The 16843-nt window shown below is 37.4% G+C and overlaps 1 protein-coding gene across 9 annotated transcripts in view; it reads right to left on the bottom strand.

The window, feature by feature from the left end:
* Positions 1 to 700: 700 nt before the first annotated feature.
* Positions 701 to 16843, bottom strand: part of HECTD1 (HECT domain E3 ubiquitin protein ligase 1) — a 62146-nt gene continuing 46003 nt past the window's right edge. For 5 of the 9 annotated variants that reach the window (XM_053980167.1, XM_053980164.1, XM_053980168.1 and 2 more), the window contains exons 28-42: positions 15130 to 15286; positions 14050 to 14272; positions 11499 to 11553; positions 11079 to 11261; positions 10525 to 10735; positions 10358 to 10443; positions 8658 to 8785; positions 6750 to 6951; positions 6468 to 6605; positions 5604 to 6211; positions 4102 to 4180; positions 3897 to 3990; positions 3434 to 3584; positions 2404 to 2548; positions 702 to 2011 (exon numbers count right to left, since the gene is read on the bottom strand). In XM_053980167.1, coding sequence (XP_053836142.1) covers positions 1874 to 2011; positions 2404 to 2548; positions 3434 to 3584; positions 3897 to 3990; positions 4102 to 4180; positions 5604 to 6211; positions 6468 to 6605; positions 6750 to 6951; positions 8658 to 8785; positions 10358 to 10443; positions 10525 to 10735; positions 11079 to 11261; positions 11499 to 11553; positions 14050 to 14272; positions 15130 to 15286 — 2598 coding nt within the window. In that variant the 3' untranslated portion in view covers positions 702 to 1873. Of the gene's footprint in view, positions 2012 to 2403; positions 2549 to 3433; positions 3585 to 3896; positions 3991 to 4101; positions 4181 to 5603; positions 6212 to 6467; positions 6606 to 6749; positions 6952 to 8657; positions 8786 to 10357; positions 10444 to 10524; positions 10736 to 11078; positions 11262 to 11498; positions 11554 to 14049; positions 14273 to 15129; positions 15287 to 16843 lie in introns of all 9 variants that reach the window. The other 4 variants (XM_053980162.1, XM_053980171.1, XM_053980165.1 and 1 more) reach the window with 2 other exon arrangements.

The raw sequence follows: 16843 nt of genomic DNA, 5'->3' as shown, positions 1-16843 counted from the left end.
AACTCTTACAGAAGATGAGTAATAAAAGATGTGCAAGTTCTCAGGACCAGGTAGGTACCAAATGAAGTCTCCTTTCTTGAGCAGGAAGCCGCAGCTACGCTAAGTTGCATCCCCAGGCATCCAGTGTGATGATTCACGCTGCACACTACTCTGTAAGTCGGGACAGTTGGCAATCTCAGCTTACTTCCACTTACCTTTCTACAACTGTTATCTGCCTCCTTCTTAACCTCCAGTCCAACCCTACATATAACCTTATACTGAACAAGCATATTCTGTGTGAGAATAATTCAGAGGGCTTTCACACAGTAACATGTTTATCAAAACAAGATGATGTTGGGACTGGAGCAGAGTTGCATAAACCTGGACACAGGTGTTTGTCTGAAGCACAATAGGTACAGGCAAGATGGTGGATATTCCCCTCCAATTCTGCATTAGGGAAAATCTAAAAAACAATGCTGTAAAGTCCTATGAACAATGCCATGAAAAGAAATCTGGCACCAACCTGATATGTATGTGCAAGGCAGAATCTTTTGGCAAGCCCACCTCAGCAGTGGCCTGAGAAGAGGTTGTTACCAAAGACAACTGGCACGAAGCAAAACTTATTACATAGATTCAACTACAATAGCCTTTTTTTTTTCCTGTTACTAACTACTTAAAAATCTTTAAAACCATAGTGTCATCTTGCTTTATCTTACTGTAAGCCACTTTTCTTCCAATAAATATCACATGCTAACACCAAGACAGCCAGTCCATCTCAAGTAAAGCTGAATCAGCTGTATCGTCTGACCCAGATTTTATTCCAGTGTAATGAAGAACTGTAGTCTGAGGTCACATGGGCTCACAGCAGAGCACCAAAACCTGCCACATGCAGGTTATCACTGCCAGACTCATTCTTAAGAAGTTCCACTTACTCTGAAAAGATTTGAACACAGAGATGAATTTGTGAGATCAGTAGTTCTCTTATGCAGTTCTTTGAAACCTTTAAAAAAGCATGGCACATTGTTCATAACATATACAGAGATTTAGTAAGTACTAATGAAGTATTCAGAAGAGACATATTTATATGTTGCAAACATTTTAATGATTACTTTTGAGCTTACACATTGGGTGCTTTTTTTTTTAAACTTCAAACTGCAACAAGTTAAATAAATGTTTATAATATACAAAGAAAATACAACCAAAAGTAAAACTTGCTTTAAGTGTGCCTTGCACTAGGAACCAGTGTTTTTTAATAGCTTTATTGTTGAGCTGCACAAACACACTTAAGGATTTGATCTTAATAGCAGGGCAGTTGAGAAATCAAAATATATTCCCACTTGAAAGAAAAAGAAGAAAAAAAAAATGGTTGTGCATGATTATACGCAAAAACCCACTAAAATACTCCAATAGTGCAGGCACCATTAAAAAAGAAAAGGCTGGAGATGCCCATTAAGTCTAAATTTTAAAGGAAGCAAGTTTCTGACCAGTTAGCTTAAAGCCAGCAAAACAGGGATCAGTGATGGCAACCGTAGTGTACAGGGTATTAAAAGACAAATTTTACACAATATGTTGTTAGAAATTTGTATCAGTGAACACTGAAAATCTGATGATCTGTTCTTTGGAACAGTCAAACAGAAACACCTTAATTTCCAGTTGTGCAAGCCCTTGAAGCATCACACAGTGTTCTGTGCCAATTTCTTGCTGGCTGTGTAGTTACAAGGATTTATTTTGTCATTAGCAGCTAACAAACATTCCACATTTTCCTAAAGCCTCACAGGTGAAAAAAGGCAAGTCTCGTCAGAGCACAGCGTGGAGATCGTATTTTTTGCACACAAACACAAGAGGCTTCGCTAGTATCAAAAACACTTCCATGTCCCAGGCTGCGCTCAGTGGCTCAGTTGAGATGGAAACCTTTCTCCATGGTAGCAGCTAGCAGACGCTCCCTCATAATCTCCTCGGAAGAATATTCAGGCAACTTCAGATAATGCACACATGTATTCACAGATGGGTAACTTGCATCTGTAGCATCAACCTGAGGAAAAAAAAGAATTTTACTGCAGTTGTTCACAGCACTCAGTACGGAAGTTAAAAGCTGTAAAGTCCTGTAAGTCATGGCACTTGTTGCATACCTTACACCAGTTGTCAAGAAACAATAGCATCAGCAAAGCTACAGGCCAATTTATAAATATACTTGCTTTATATGTACATTAATACCTTGATATTTAAATATATGAATTTTATATGAAAATACATTACATACATATGGTATCAGAGAGCAGACCTGAAACAAGAAGTTAGTATCGGAACCTTAGCATACTGCCATAAATTAAATAACTAAAATAAAAATCATCATCGTTACTGCAGAAACTCCTGCACTGCCAAGCCAAAGCAGCTGGCTTACAGGGTGGCCGGGAGATGCCGTACCTTGCGCACAACAGTGAGCCGGGGGTGAAGGTTTGCCAGCCCTCCTGGTGGGAGTGTTGAACAACCAGTGGTGAACTGCAGAAAAGCCTTCCTCTCATCTGAAGACATTCCACACAAGACTCTCACAAATCGAAGGAATCCAGGGCTTAAAATAAAGTAAAACAATTAGTTCTGATAACACTAAAAGAGTGTGGGGTTTTTTAAAATTTCTTTTAACTTGAGACAGTAGAATTACAATCTTTAGTCACTTTTAAGCAGACATTTTAAGATTCTAGGGCCTGTTGAGTATTAAGAATAAAACATACTTCAATCCAAAAAAATAGTCTTTAATCTCCTTGCAGAGTATTACAGAAAAAAATTGTAGGTACATACTTATCTTGGGGTGTTATTTGGGCATCTTACTTTTGAATGGTAGAGAAGTAGAGCTCAAACATTTCAGCAGGCTTATTCTAACACAGTTCCAGAAGTGATTTTTATGTTATTGCTACCAAACATGACAAGCAGCAAAACCCAATCCCAAACCAAACAAACCTGAAAACCTTCAAATCAAGACCACCTGAAAAACCTTCAAATCAAGACCACCTTCTGATAGCCAACCACTGGCAAATATATTTGTCCCCTGCATAGTACACTTTCTTTTTTAACTACACCTCAAGAGAAAGGAATAAGAAATATGGGCAAAGTAACAACTGTACACAGTTGGAAAAAAATTATAGCTATTATTCTCAAATATGAGAATAAAAACTCTAAAATCTATTTAAAATCATCTGTATTAGCTGCCATTACATTTTCACTAGTTACTTGTATTCGAATAATTTTTTTATCTTCTCTCATCACAAAACTACCAAGTACCTTCTAACCTACCTGCTGTAACACATGGTTATTTCATGCAATTTTAGACAATCACCTGCTCTTCAGTAACCACCAGTTTCATCCAATTTGGCATCTTCATCCAATGAACATCCTGGACATTCTATCACTTAACATTTTCTTTTAGCTACTATTTTAAAATAATTCAGAATAAAAGTACCTATCTCTTGTATATCCCAGTTTGGGTTCAGTGTAATTGATGATATCCTCAGCTGCCCAAGAAGGTGATTGATTTCCACACAGAATCATCTGAACCTCTTCATGGCTGAAGGAACTCAGCTTCTCCATCGGAAACACTCTATTGAAGCCATCTTTAATTTACACAAGATACAGTTATAAACATGAGTCCAAATAATGTTTATACAATAATGTCAGCATTTAAGCTGTATTTTAGGCAAACCAGACTCAAACAATAGTTTCTTAATTAAGGTAAATGAAATATCTTCGCAATTAAAAACAGCATAACTAATGCAAAGGTATTCTGAAGTTAGTATCTTACCTATTGCATTCTGAAGTAAAAAGTTTATTTTTGAAAGCCATTCTATGCCACCACTTTAAACCAGCATGCCCTAAACACCCATTATTCCACCTAACTTCATATATGTTGTTATATTTACAATTACCTCTGAAGGCCTCCATTTGTTTCTGTATACCAGTATGCATGCAGAAGTCAAACATGAGATCTACATACTCCTCTGCATTATCCATTGTTACAGTCTGTAAAGACAGTAGATAAATACTCTAAGAATTCACTGTTCATTAAAGTTATTGTTGAGACAATAAAAATGTAACTGCTGGTTAAATTGTAAAGGTAGGTAATTTTCTTACCTCATCTTCACCACCTGGTTTGAGATCCACAGCTGTAAACCCATATACTTTGGATGAAGGGCAAAACTGAAAATTTAAACTTCAAAATACAAAGGTAGTTAATAATTGAAAACAAGTTTGCTACTGCTTTTGTAAACACACCAGATTTATAACCGGTCAGGCCCAAAAGCACTGAATTTCAAACCACTGTGAGTGGATCACTTTGAACCACTGTTCATGTATATACAAAAGCACAGAACTACAAACAGTAATGGACTACACAGATATTAAGTGTTTCAAACATATGGTATGTAAATGCACATTCTCACTCTCTATTTGGATTTGATAACCACTGAAAATTTTATAAATTTGGTATCTTAAAGCTATCAGCTTCAGAACTACTCAAACCATTTAATTTAGTTCACAAATTCAGAAAAACAATTTCCATTAAATTCCAGCAGTAACAATTACAGCGCCATTCGAACTATTAGGCATTTAGGCCCTTCAATAGTGCTACTTGCTTTCTCTTCATAACAAGCCAGGCTAAATTCCACAAGCCCTTTGAGGATATAAAGCTATTACAGATCACTGACAGAAGGGCTACAAAGATGGGGAAGGGTCTAGAGAGGAAGACAGGTCTAGGCTGAGGTCACTTGGTCTGTTCAGCCTGGGGAAAAGGAGACTGAGGGGAGACCTCACTGCAGTTACAACTTCCTCACAAGGGGAAGAGGAGGGGCAGGCTTCTCTTCTCTGGGGTGACAGTGACAGGACACAAGGGAACGGCCTCAAGCTGTGTCAGGGGAGATTTATGCTGAATATCAGAAAAAAGTTCTTCACCCAGAGGGTGGCTGGGCACTGGAACAGGCTCCCCAAGACAGTGGTCACAGCACCAGGCTGGGAGAGTTCAAGAAGTGTTTGTTCAATGCTCTCAGGCACAGGGTGTGACACTTGGGGATGGTGCTGTGCAGGTTGATCCTTGGGGGTTCCTTTCCCTTTCAGCTCAGGAAAAACTATTGTTTCAAAGGAAATATTTAAAACTAGGGAGCAGGACATCCTGACATGGGTTTACATAGGTATGAGTACTTTGTCTTTTACAGTTGCTAAAAGTCTCTGTTTAACATGGATTTAAACACTGTACTAGGAACACAATCTGAGATGTCAATCTGTCCTCTAAAAGCTCTCCAAAGAACTTGATAAATTTCAAGTTATCATAACAAAGAAATTACTGAATCACCCTTTTTTTCAAGCTGTGATTTTACAAGCAGTTGTTTTTACAAGTATTTATGTTTCCAGAATCATACATCACTGCAACATAGCCACATTTAAGATTAGGAAACTGAGCAAGTGAGAAGAGAAAATCCTCAAACCAAAGAAAAAGAATATGGCTGCATCTCTATGGATTACCTCTTGCAATGATAGTATTTAAAACTAAGCTTTATTACTAATTCATTTGTAATTATGTGTTGGCTTCTTTCTCTAACACAAGACTGTTTGTCTATCTATAAATAAATATGAAAACTTACCCCAAATCTTCTATGCTAAGAGGAGGCCCTGAACCTGACGGATTCTTCAGCATTAATTCCTGCAGTTTTGTGTTCTTTTCATCTTCTGACAGATTTTTGTTGCTTAGAATTTGACGTCTTTTAATTGCAAGGTCCTTAATTTCTTTTAGAAACCTAGCTCTATGTGGGTTTACTAATTCAAAGTCTTCCCATGTCAAAATTCCATTAAACCAGGCAGGAGGCTTAGGTTTTGGTGGATCAAGAATAAATTCTGATTTGGAGTCTTCTTCCAGACTTCCTACTGACAAGGAATCATGTCCTTCTTCTGTAGAAGCCTCTGACTGACTTTCAGTACAGTGCAAGTCTCTGTCACCCCGTGATTCATATATCAACTTACTCATGTTACTTTTAATGTCCCCCATACACATGAGTTTAAAAAAAGGCTTAGAAATGGGTAAATCCACAAGTCTATTGTCCTGAATGCATTTAGCCAAGAAAATTCCAAGGAAATGAAAGAGTTTGGTTATTCTCTCAAGTTCATCACTATCTTGTGGGAACGGTGCTGTAAAGAGTCCACATGATCTCTGTACATAGTAGCCAGGCGGTTTCAATCCACCACCAATATCAACCTGATTTAAGAGACAGACAAAAAAAAGCAGACATGGTTAAAGGTGGATTTAATTAGATATCTGCACTAACTTCTTATACTCTACTGCTCTGTTAAAAAGGGAAGAATTAAAAAAACAAGCTGTGGACCAGATTGATCATTCTTGACCATGATGAGTAGCTGCTTTATGAACATGTGTTTTTCCTTCCTGGATGTCTAGCTCATTTTTCATTTTTTTTTACACAAGTACTCAGTTTAAAATACAAATTAAAATGTACCTGTCGGGACTCATCATCTGGAAAATCATCATCGCAAAGCCAAGCTCCCAAATCTGTCCTCTGAAATTCTGCTGCCACCAACGCATAAAATTCCAAGGTAGGACCCAGGCCTGTTCCTTCCTCCCCTAAAAACTCAACCTAGAAAAACATAAGGAAAGTTAATAATAAAAGAAAATCCTAGTGAAATGTTCAGCATTGGTTATGGAACAGGATATTCAATATCCTCTCCAGTACATTAGAAATAGCTATCTAACCTCGCTCTGCTAGGCAGATATGCTTTACCTCTAGAACAGATTTTCTGTCTGCATGAATCTGCATGACATTTTCTGCCCATTCCATCAAGGATTCACCTCGCGGAACTTTCACTCTTTCATGTTTGAGGCGTCCAACTCTGAATTCGCCTGGATCATCACGTCGTACTGTGCTCGTGGTCCTTGTCCGTTCCACAGTGGCTTCACGTCTGTTCTGCAGCCATACAATTGCTCTGGAAAAAACCAAACACCAGTTCTTTAAAACTTCCATGTCTTCCAGCATGAAAACTTGAAAGTAGTCACCAATAAAAAATTACTTGTTAAGTACTAATTGCCTTCTAATTTTTTTTAGGTATAAACCAAACTAAACTATTTATCAGCCTGAAATGCCCCAAAATATGGGCGACTTCATATTTTATGAAGTCAGAAAACTAAATAATTTCTAATATAATTGCCAGATTCTGATGATAGCACCAATGAAAATATACATTCTTGATCTGAATTCCTATAGTTTTCACACTACAGTGGAAAAAACAAAAGGTAGCATTTACTGTTGAACTTTTAACCACAGATGCTCAGAACTGTTTAGACACGTATCACACCTTTCATTATATACTGTAAGGCAGTTGCACATCACCCCATTGATACAGACCAAGTTTTGCAGAGTTATTTACTAACACACTCCTCAGAGCAACACAGAACCAAAGTTCAAGTGCAGTCATAGACAAATAGACCCATATCAGTGAAGAATAGCTACCTTTAATAGTAGCACTTACACAAAGTCAAATTTCCAAATTTTTGTATGTATTATCATCTATGCAGCAATAAATTACCTTCAAAGCTATCATCTGTTGATTGTTTTGAAAAAATAGCCAAGTGTCATGACAGACACAGCAGAGTGTACGCACACACAGTCCATACAGAATAGATGAGTTTCAAGAATTACTTCCAGTGTTTTGAGAACTTAAGAAAGTTCTTTACTTACGAAGTAAATAACATGCAATGTTTCCTGAGGGATCTCTTTAAAATGCAGCTTCTCTAAAAATTACCTTCTTCCAAAACAAAACTAAAAAGACCCCAAGATATGGACCATCTTTCTGTAGAAGTTAAAATTTTTACACAATAAGAAGATTTAAACTGATGTCTTGCAAATTAATACTTTTTCTTCTCTTCCTTTTTCTTTCTTTTTTAATACCTCATTTTACATTCCTCATGAGGTACTTCTACTGCATGTAAGACAAAACAGTCATTTTGGCAACTCTCTACCCTTTGATTTGGAAAACCAAGTGTAGCAAGAGCCAAGAAAACCCTTAAAAACTAGTTCTTCCTTCTCGTTACAAAAAAAGTATACCAGCAAAAAGGTTTACACTGTCTACATACTCTAAAAGTTATGACTGCTGCAATCAAAATATTAATGATTCCAAGGTAACAAAGAACTCTAGAGGATATCCTTAAATGTTTTAAAGTCTGGTTTTGTTCCAGTTTCATTATGCAGCTTATAGCAACTTTCAAAACAGCATATTTTTCTTAATTTTTTTCTGTTTTGTTTAAACATTACTGAATTAAAAATAAATGAACCAAAACAATCACAAGATGCTGGAACTATAAAAAGGTATGTGTTTCCAAAAAACTTTCAGTTCATATGATTCTTCAAATGTTTCCTATTTTTTAGTCCTTTATGTAATGAACTGCAACTCAGACAAACTGGCCAATAGGATAACATGGCTATAAGTAAACAAGCAAGTCTTGAAGTTAAAAAATGAAATTCCTTGCCATTCTGAGCTTCTCCATCTTCTTCCTTCCATTATCCAAAATTATTCAAATTTGGCATGAAAAGTTTTCTCATTAGGATTAAGGTCCTTCTGGAAATCAGCAATTTAGAAACTACTGTATGTAAAAAAACGAAAAGGAAGCAATCATACTTTTATTTTTTTTTTACCTTGATGCTCCAAATGCTGTACATGTGAAGTACAACTGTCTTGTTTCAAATGGAATTAAGAAAGGACACTTGCTTGTTAGTTGCTCACACCAGTCTGGCAAAGCTCCACTTGCTAGTGCCAAGGGTTCCTGTATTTAAATGCAAGGAATAAAAAAAACACCACCAGTGTTAGTAATGTTTGACTTAGGTGGTCCCAACAAGTTTGTAACTAAGTACATACACAGCAAACACACCTAAATACAGAGTTTTTATCTGTGTTCAAATAAGTTTCTTTCTTCTCAGCAACTGAGATTTTTTTTCCCCCCTTTCAAATGTTAGCAATATGGAAGCTGTATGAGGAGCAGCTGAGCTCACTTGGTCTGTTCAGCCTGGAGGAGACTGAGGAGAGACCTCATTGCAGTTACAACTTCCCTGTGAGGGGAAGAGAAGGGGCAGACACTGATCTCTTTCTTGTGGTGACAGTGACAGGACTCAAAGAAATTTAGTCTGAAGTTGAGTCAGGGACGACTTAGGGTAGATATTGGGAAAAGATTGTTTACCCAGAGGGTGCTGGACACTGAAGAGACTGCCCAGGAAAGTGGTCACAGCACCAGCCTGACAGGGTTCAAGAAGCATTTAGACAATGCTCTCAGGCACGGTGTGTGATGATTGGGATGTCCTGCACAGATCCAGGAGTTGGACTTGATGATCCCAGTGAATCCCCTCCAACTCAGTATATTCTGTTATTCTAAGTTCATAAACTTTCTAAGACTTAAGAGTGGACACAGGGTGCTTTGAGATAGACACTAAAAGCTGTAGTAAATCTCTGGGATTTATACTACTCAAAGCACTGTGGGGAGATCTAAATACCCAATTACCTGGAAAGAATTACTTCTGAGTTTTGCCCAAAAGAAATTAGATATTACCATCTCAGTATTAGAAGACATGAAAGAAACTTGATGGTAGAAAATTATCCCCTTGAAATATTATTACAGTCCCTTCTGAAATACAGTTATAATAAACTATACTACAGAAATTATTACTACAAGGATGTTCATGGTGCCAGAACAATCTTTGAAAGAACACAAAAAATTCAAACTTTTTTTTAACAAATAATTAGGACAATGTGACTGTAAATTAAACCCCCTGAACTTCAAAAAGCACACAAGGGCTAACTAAGCTGAGAATCTTCTTTAATCTTTGTTGCAGAAAATGTAGCTGAACTGCAGAACTACATCCTAGTAGTAGGATGTAGTTCTGCATCCTTTTTCCTTTTAATGTATCTAACTAACATGCTACCAGTAGGATGTTTTCTAAATGCTGTTTTTGAAAGCTTTATGTAGAATGTATGAGTAATAAAATGTCTGTGAACCCTAACATAATCAACTGTCTTTTTTACATTATCATCAGGCAGAAATACACACACTACATTCTAACATTGATGTCTGGCACAGAAGATTATTATTATTATTATTCATAACCACAATACATCAAGTAAAAAAGTTTTGTATGCTTTGTACAAAAACACCATGGTTTTATTCAGACTAGTCTGTTCTTACAGAATTTACTCATTCAAAATATAAGGAAGAAAATATGCACGAAACAATTAAAAAATCAAAAATGGCAAAAAACCAATCATTTCAAAGAGTCAAGGTAAGGAAGAGAGTAACAGAGCCCTAAAAACAATACTACATATACACGGTGTATAATGAGCGTAATACCTCAATCTGTTGCAGAATCTTTGTAGTAATTTTTTTACTTGTGAATTCATCTGGTGGAAAGTTAAACTGAGGATGCTCATCTCCTTCTGAAAATAATCAAGAGAAAAGTTTTCCTTTATTTCTTTTCATTAAAGTATTTCAGAAGCTCTGCCAATTAACTAAGTTACCTTCTTGAGAAGTCCGTGTTGTGTAAGGATCACTGGCAACTATATACAAAATTCTAAGTAACTGCAGAACATCTTCTACTCCACAGGAGTTCTGTCCACTGCCAGCTTTGGCCTGGGGCTGTTCCTTGGCCAAATTAAGGATATCAGAATTTTGAAGAGTAGAAATGGCCCCTTGACTCAATCCAGATTTTGATCCATGTTCACAAAAGTCCTGTAAAAAAAAAGAATGGTTAAGAATGAAAACTGTGTGTGTGTTGCTGTCTTTAGGACTGTATTCCAAACTGATTTGAAAAAATCGAAACAGTTATTGTGTTCAAACTTAACATTTAATCAAATTGTGCAGATCATTATTCAAATGCATTTTAACACAACCACGTTTAACAGAAGACATGAAAATAAAAAGGCAAAAGCAGCAAAACCTAAACTTGAAACTGGCTTTTGAACATTCAATTTCCCTATAAATACCATGGCTCTCCCTCCACAAGAATCTTTGAAGCTGCAAAACAAAGCACACAGCCATTCATAATACAAAAAGTTTGGATGCAGACATATACCTTGTATGCAGCTATGAGCTGGGAACAATTTCTGTTTTTCCTAATACTTTTATTAGTGCCGGTTAATTTCCAGTGGCGCAGGAAAGCTGAGTCTGCATTCTTCTGCAGGTAGGTTATCAAGTCATTCTTTGGTAATTCATCAGTGCCAAGGTACTGCTCCACATGCTCTACTGACCAGCAACCCTACAACAGGAACCACCAAATGTTGGTTTTTCCTGATTGTAAAGTCTTTAAGATTTCACATGCAATATATAATGTCTTTTTTTAAAGGAGCATGCATTTACAAATATACTCACTAATATTCTTTAAGTAATTGAAAACTGTTAGTTTTTTTTAATGTAGCATTTCAAAAACTGCCACAATATTTCTTTTGCTTTTATTAACAGAGCCATAAAACAAAGACACAGAAATAGGTCTTACCATTTTTCCACTTTCTTTCTCTTTATCAGAATCCTTCATTTCTCTGTACATGATTCTAGACATCAAAACAATGAATTAATATTTCATACTCATAGCACATCCTCTAAATTCTGAGGTTATACATTGACTTGTTAGGTATCAGTGACATTTAGATAATGTAATGTAAAACAGCAACAGCAGCTGCTCTGTTGCTGCACAGAACATCTGAGATACCCTGAGGCAGCAAATTTCTCAAGTTCTATTTTCATGATGTTGGTATTTATCTTGCAAAGTATTTATGTTTCTTTAAGTGAGACTTGAGTAATCAAACAACCTTCATTGTGCCAATTTCCCAAATCAACTTCAGATTTTTCACTACATGTGCACCAACTCTTTAAAATTTTCAAGTCCTAGGGAAGCTTGCTGTGCATTAACTTAGAAGACATAGACATTTACAACTATTTTTCATGTTTTCTTACTAGAAAGTTTGTTTTCAAACTGTTCAAACATGCAATTTTTGACAGAAGACAACTCAGAAAATAGGTGCAACACAAAAGCACTGATGAAATCTGAACTACAGTTAAAAATACTGCACCTCTCCTTACTGCAGTTGTCGCTTCCATATACATCATTCTTCTAGCATGACAGAAGTTACATTGATTAGGGTGGTAAATGGAAAACACTCCCCATCTAGTGTAACACTCCCCAAATATAGTCTTATAATTTAGTAATCTAGTAATTTCTGCCTATTACTATAAAGCTAGTAAGGTCAAATTAACATCAAGAAAATAACTGAGTTAGGAAGGGCCCTAAAATATCATGTTTAAATAGCATTTCCTGTATTTCAGTTTGAGCCCTTTATTCTTCTTGTCCTTTCATGTCGCAACAAAGGAAAGTCCACAGTCTGGCTTCCCTATGTCCTCCATCAGGTATTCATACACATCAGTAAGAGCCCACAAGTCCTTTTTCCTCCAGGCTAGATAGACACAGATCTCTCAGACTCTTCTTTGTATGACAGAAGCAATCAGCCTTTTAATCATCCTAGCAGCCCCTTGCTAGATTCAATCCAGTGTCCATGTCTCTCTGGTACTGAGGAGCCCTGAACAGGGACATAGCACTGCAGGTGTATCTCACCAGTGCTGAGCAGCTGGGGATGATCACCTCACTCAACCCTCCTAATGCAGCCCAGGGTACTACTGATCATCTTTGCTACTGGCGTCCACAGCTGGCTCATGTTTAACCTTATGTCCACCCAGACCTTCAGGGCCTTTTTCACCAACCTCCTTTCCAGCCAGCTGGCCCCCAGCCTGAACCGGCTCACACAGAGTTACTTTTCCCCAGCTGACAGACTTTACATCTCCCTTTGTGAAATGTCATGAAGCTCCTGTCTCCCCATTTCTCCAGCATGATGAGGTCTCTTAAAATGGCAGCACAACCATCTGGTCCAACAGTAACTCCTCCCCAGTTTTGTTTTGCCTGGAAGCTAAGGGTCTGCTCTGTCCCATCATACAGTCCACTAACGTAGATGTTTAAACAGTCCTGGACTCATATCAACACTTGGGGTACACGAGCTGGCCTGTACACCAAGGACCACAACCATCTGAGTGCAGCAGTTCAGGCATTTTTCAGACACTATCTAGTCCATGCTTTCTAAGTTTGTCACAGAGGGAAAGCATTGAAAGCCTTCCCAAAGTTGAGGAAAATAACATCTGCTGCTTTCTTCCCATCCACTGAGCTAGGCATATAGTAGAAAGCTGTAAGGCCAGTTAAGCATGATTTTCTCCTCATAAATCCATGCCACCTATTTCCAATCACCTTCTTATCCTTCATCATTTGAATATGGTTGCCAGGACTATCTCCATCACCTTTCTAGGGATGAAAGAGTGACCAGTGTGTAGTTCCCTAGATCCTTCCTGCCTTTATGGGAGGCAGGAATGACACTTTGTTTTCTCTGGTCCTCAGAAGTATCTCCCAACCCTCATGACCTTCCAAAGGTAATAGAGAATGGCCAGCTCCCATGGGTACTTTCCACTGAGTCCCATGGACCTCTATGTAAGTGTTCACTAACCTTTTGCCATTCACGTATCACCAGATTCAACTCCAGATGTGCTCTGGCTTTCCCAATGCTCTGCCTTCAAGTTGGAACAACTAGAATTCCTCCTAGATCACCTGAGCCTTCTTTCACTCCTTGCATGCTTCCCTTTCCTGCTTCTTTGTTAATCCACGCAAACCCCCTACTAACTCTGACTTCCTACGTATTGGGATGGACTGTTCTTAAGTCTGGAGAAAGTGATCCTTGAAAAAAAATCAACCAACTCTCCTGGACTTCTCTTTTGGCTAGGACTATAACCCCATGGGATTTTTCCAAGCAGATCCCTAAAGGTTATGATTTTTTCCTTGGTTTTGCAGGCACAGCAGTAGTTTTAAAACCATTAATAACATCCTGACATAAACACAAAAAAAAAACCCAATTCTAGAATTGCTTATTCCAGAGGAGGAGTTAAAAAATTAACATCTATTTCCTAATCAATCACAGCGCTCTCTACACAGAATAATGAACTGGTGAGCTTACGTGTATGTTGGCTCCCAAATACGTCTAAGTTTGTCCGATTTCACACTGCCATTACAGGAAAGCTGTAACAATTTCTGTACATAGTAAAAGATGGTGGATCGAAAGTTTATTAGGGGCAGTTCTACTTCTCGAGTTGTTCCAAGACCCGAAACTTTCAAGGTAAGTGCTAAACGTGGCGAAGGCATGCACTCAACCTCTTCCAAGAGTTCTGAATGAGGTGTACCTGCAAAATCATTTGAGAACCCTTAAAACAAAATCTATAATACATGACAAGGTAGCTTAAACATCAATAGCATGGTTCAATAAGGAAATGTAATGACTTACTGCACACATGCCAAAGAGATGAGACCGAATTCTAACTATGAACTAAATTATGACTGAACCATTTCTTTATGGGAATAAAATTAAGGAATTTCTCAAATCCCTACTGATCCCTATTTCTTGGTAACATCTTAGATATTATCACAGCACATGCATTCTTTTCCTACACAGTACCTTCTTTTCAGTTCTTCAAAATAAGCACCGGCTTATTTCCACATATGCTAAAACCTACTTATTCCTCTCTGTAATGAACACTGGGTACATCCACTGTGCTGAACAAGAATGAACTAAGGAGCCAGATCAGGTGCTGTGCTGCTGACCATACACACTGCTCCATCACTGCATTAGCTTGCCCCTGCCTCAGCTTTGCACTGTTCCAGCACATCCTCTCCAATCAAATCTATTCTGGGTAGCTTTAACACAGTTAAGTCCCTCCAGGTGGAACCAGGCATCTTTAGCACATCTTTAACATATCAAGAGATTTTATTATTTATCATGGTAAGAGATGATCCTACCTAAATTCCTAAATTTGCTTATTTTACACAGCACTTTATTTATTTATATAAAATTTATTTTTCCCTCAATAATGCTTAGCTCTGCAGAGGTAGATGAAACTCTCATTCAAACAGAGAAAAGCCACACAGCCACAAGAGCATGTTGTACTGATTAATAGTGATAACATCCCCAGATCCAGTGGGCACTTAACAGTGAATCTCCATCCTAAAGCCAGATTAAGCATCACATACTTTGTCAGCATACCTGGTGGAGGGATTTCTAGGTCAGTTGTCTGTTGCACATTAGTACGACCAGGTCTTGGGTCAAAAGCAGGAACCAATGCAGAAAACTGTCGTTTCAATACATAATCATCATCCCATGTTCTTCTACGGCCTCCTTTGGTTTCATACTCCTCTTCTTCCTAATAAAAAACAAACAAACAAACAAAACCCCAAAAACCCTAGCTGTTTTTCTGATTCTGCTAAAGAGAATAATTTGATAAAAAATTGAGAGTTCATGAATACAGCAGTCACACAGTAAACTGCAACTCTACATGTTTCTGGTAAGGTTGCATCTGGAGTGCTGTATCTAGTTCTGGGTTCCTCAGTCAGAAGAGACATGAAGCTCCTGCAGAGGCCTCGTGGAGCCTACAAATATGATTAAGGGACTGGAGCTCCTCTCTTATGAGGAAAGCCTGGGGGAGCTGGGCCTGTTCAGCCTCAAAAACAGGCAAATGAGAGGGGACCTCATCAATGTCTGACAGTATCTGATGAGACAGTGTCAAAAAGATGGATCCAGGCTCTTCTCAGTGGTGCCAAGCAATAGGACAAGAGACAGAAACTGAGGCACAGAAGTTCCATCTGAACATGAAGAACTTTACTGCGCGAGTAAACACACACTGAGACACGTTGTTGTGTCAACCTGGAGATATTCAAGACATCAAGACACAATGCTGCGCCATGTGCTCTGGGATGACCCCAATTTGAGCAGGGAGGCTGGACCAGATGACCCACTGTGGTTCTTGTCAACTTTACCCATTCCATTATTTCATTATGTCTTCATTATGTTAATTTCCTCTATAAAATCAACATAAAATAAATCAAAGCTGGCACAAGCGTATTTATAGTTTCTGGAATGAATTAAACTTTCCATGAAGCACCAGAACACAGGAAAATACAGAGTACTGTAAACCAGCAAACTTGGTGTCAATGTTTTGTGCATTCCACAAATTTTGCAATACCAGAGGTTCAAATATATCCAGTGACGTCAAAATAAACATATTTATTTTTTTGAAAACAAGAAGCACTTTTTTCCAAAGTGTATATATATACACTGATATATAATGTATACACATTTTATTAAATCAAGTTTCAAAATACTAGAACTATTTTGGTGGGGAAAAATCTAATTTTTAATAAGCCTTAACAAGTATTAATTGGTTATGAATTTTTTACAACAAGCTTTTAATCTGTTCAACTTCTCATTGAAAAGAATTGTATGGTATATCAGAGGGAATAATACTGGAACCCAAGAAAGGAAAATTTTCTTTTCCAGACCGCTTCTTGCTGTGTAATCTAATGCAAAATCTATTTTAGCTATTTCTGCTACTTCCCATGAACAACAATAGTAACTCCATTTAATAATTTTTTTAAACTGATCAACATTCTCCAAACTAAAATTACTGTTTGCATTGTAGGTCCATTTAAGTTGTACTGGCTTGGTTTTTTTCCTAACTTTGTATCTTTGTGCAGAAGCTGAAACAAGAAGATGTTTAGTCATGTACCTGAGTTTCTATTAAAACCATAAACACAGTAAGTTAAAATGCAACATATTTTGGTTCAAATGAAATAATATTTGCATATTAATTACAAGATGTAGTTTCTATAGTCCATAAAACAATATTTATATTTATTCTGTAAAACATTAAATTAGCATTAGTGAAACTGTCTATTTTTCCTCTTAGATTTCACAATATTCA

Source organism: Vidua macroura, chromosome 6 (assembly GCF_024509145.1).
Source record: "Vidua macroura isolate BioBank_ID:100142 chromosome 6, ASM2450914v1, whole genome shotgun sequence".
Classification (NCBI taxonomy): Eukaryota; Metazoa; Chordata; class Aves; order Passeriformes; family Viduidae; genus Vidua; species Vidua macroura.
The sequence above is the reverse complement of the archived record's forward strand: the minus strand, read 5'-3'. Positions and strand labels throughout refer to the sequence as shown.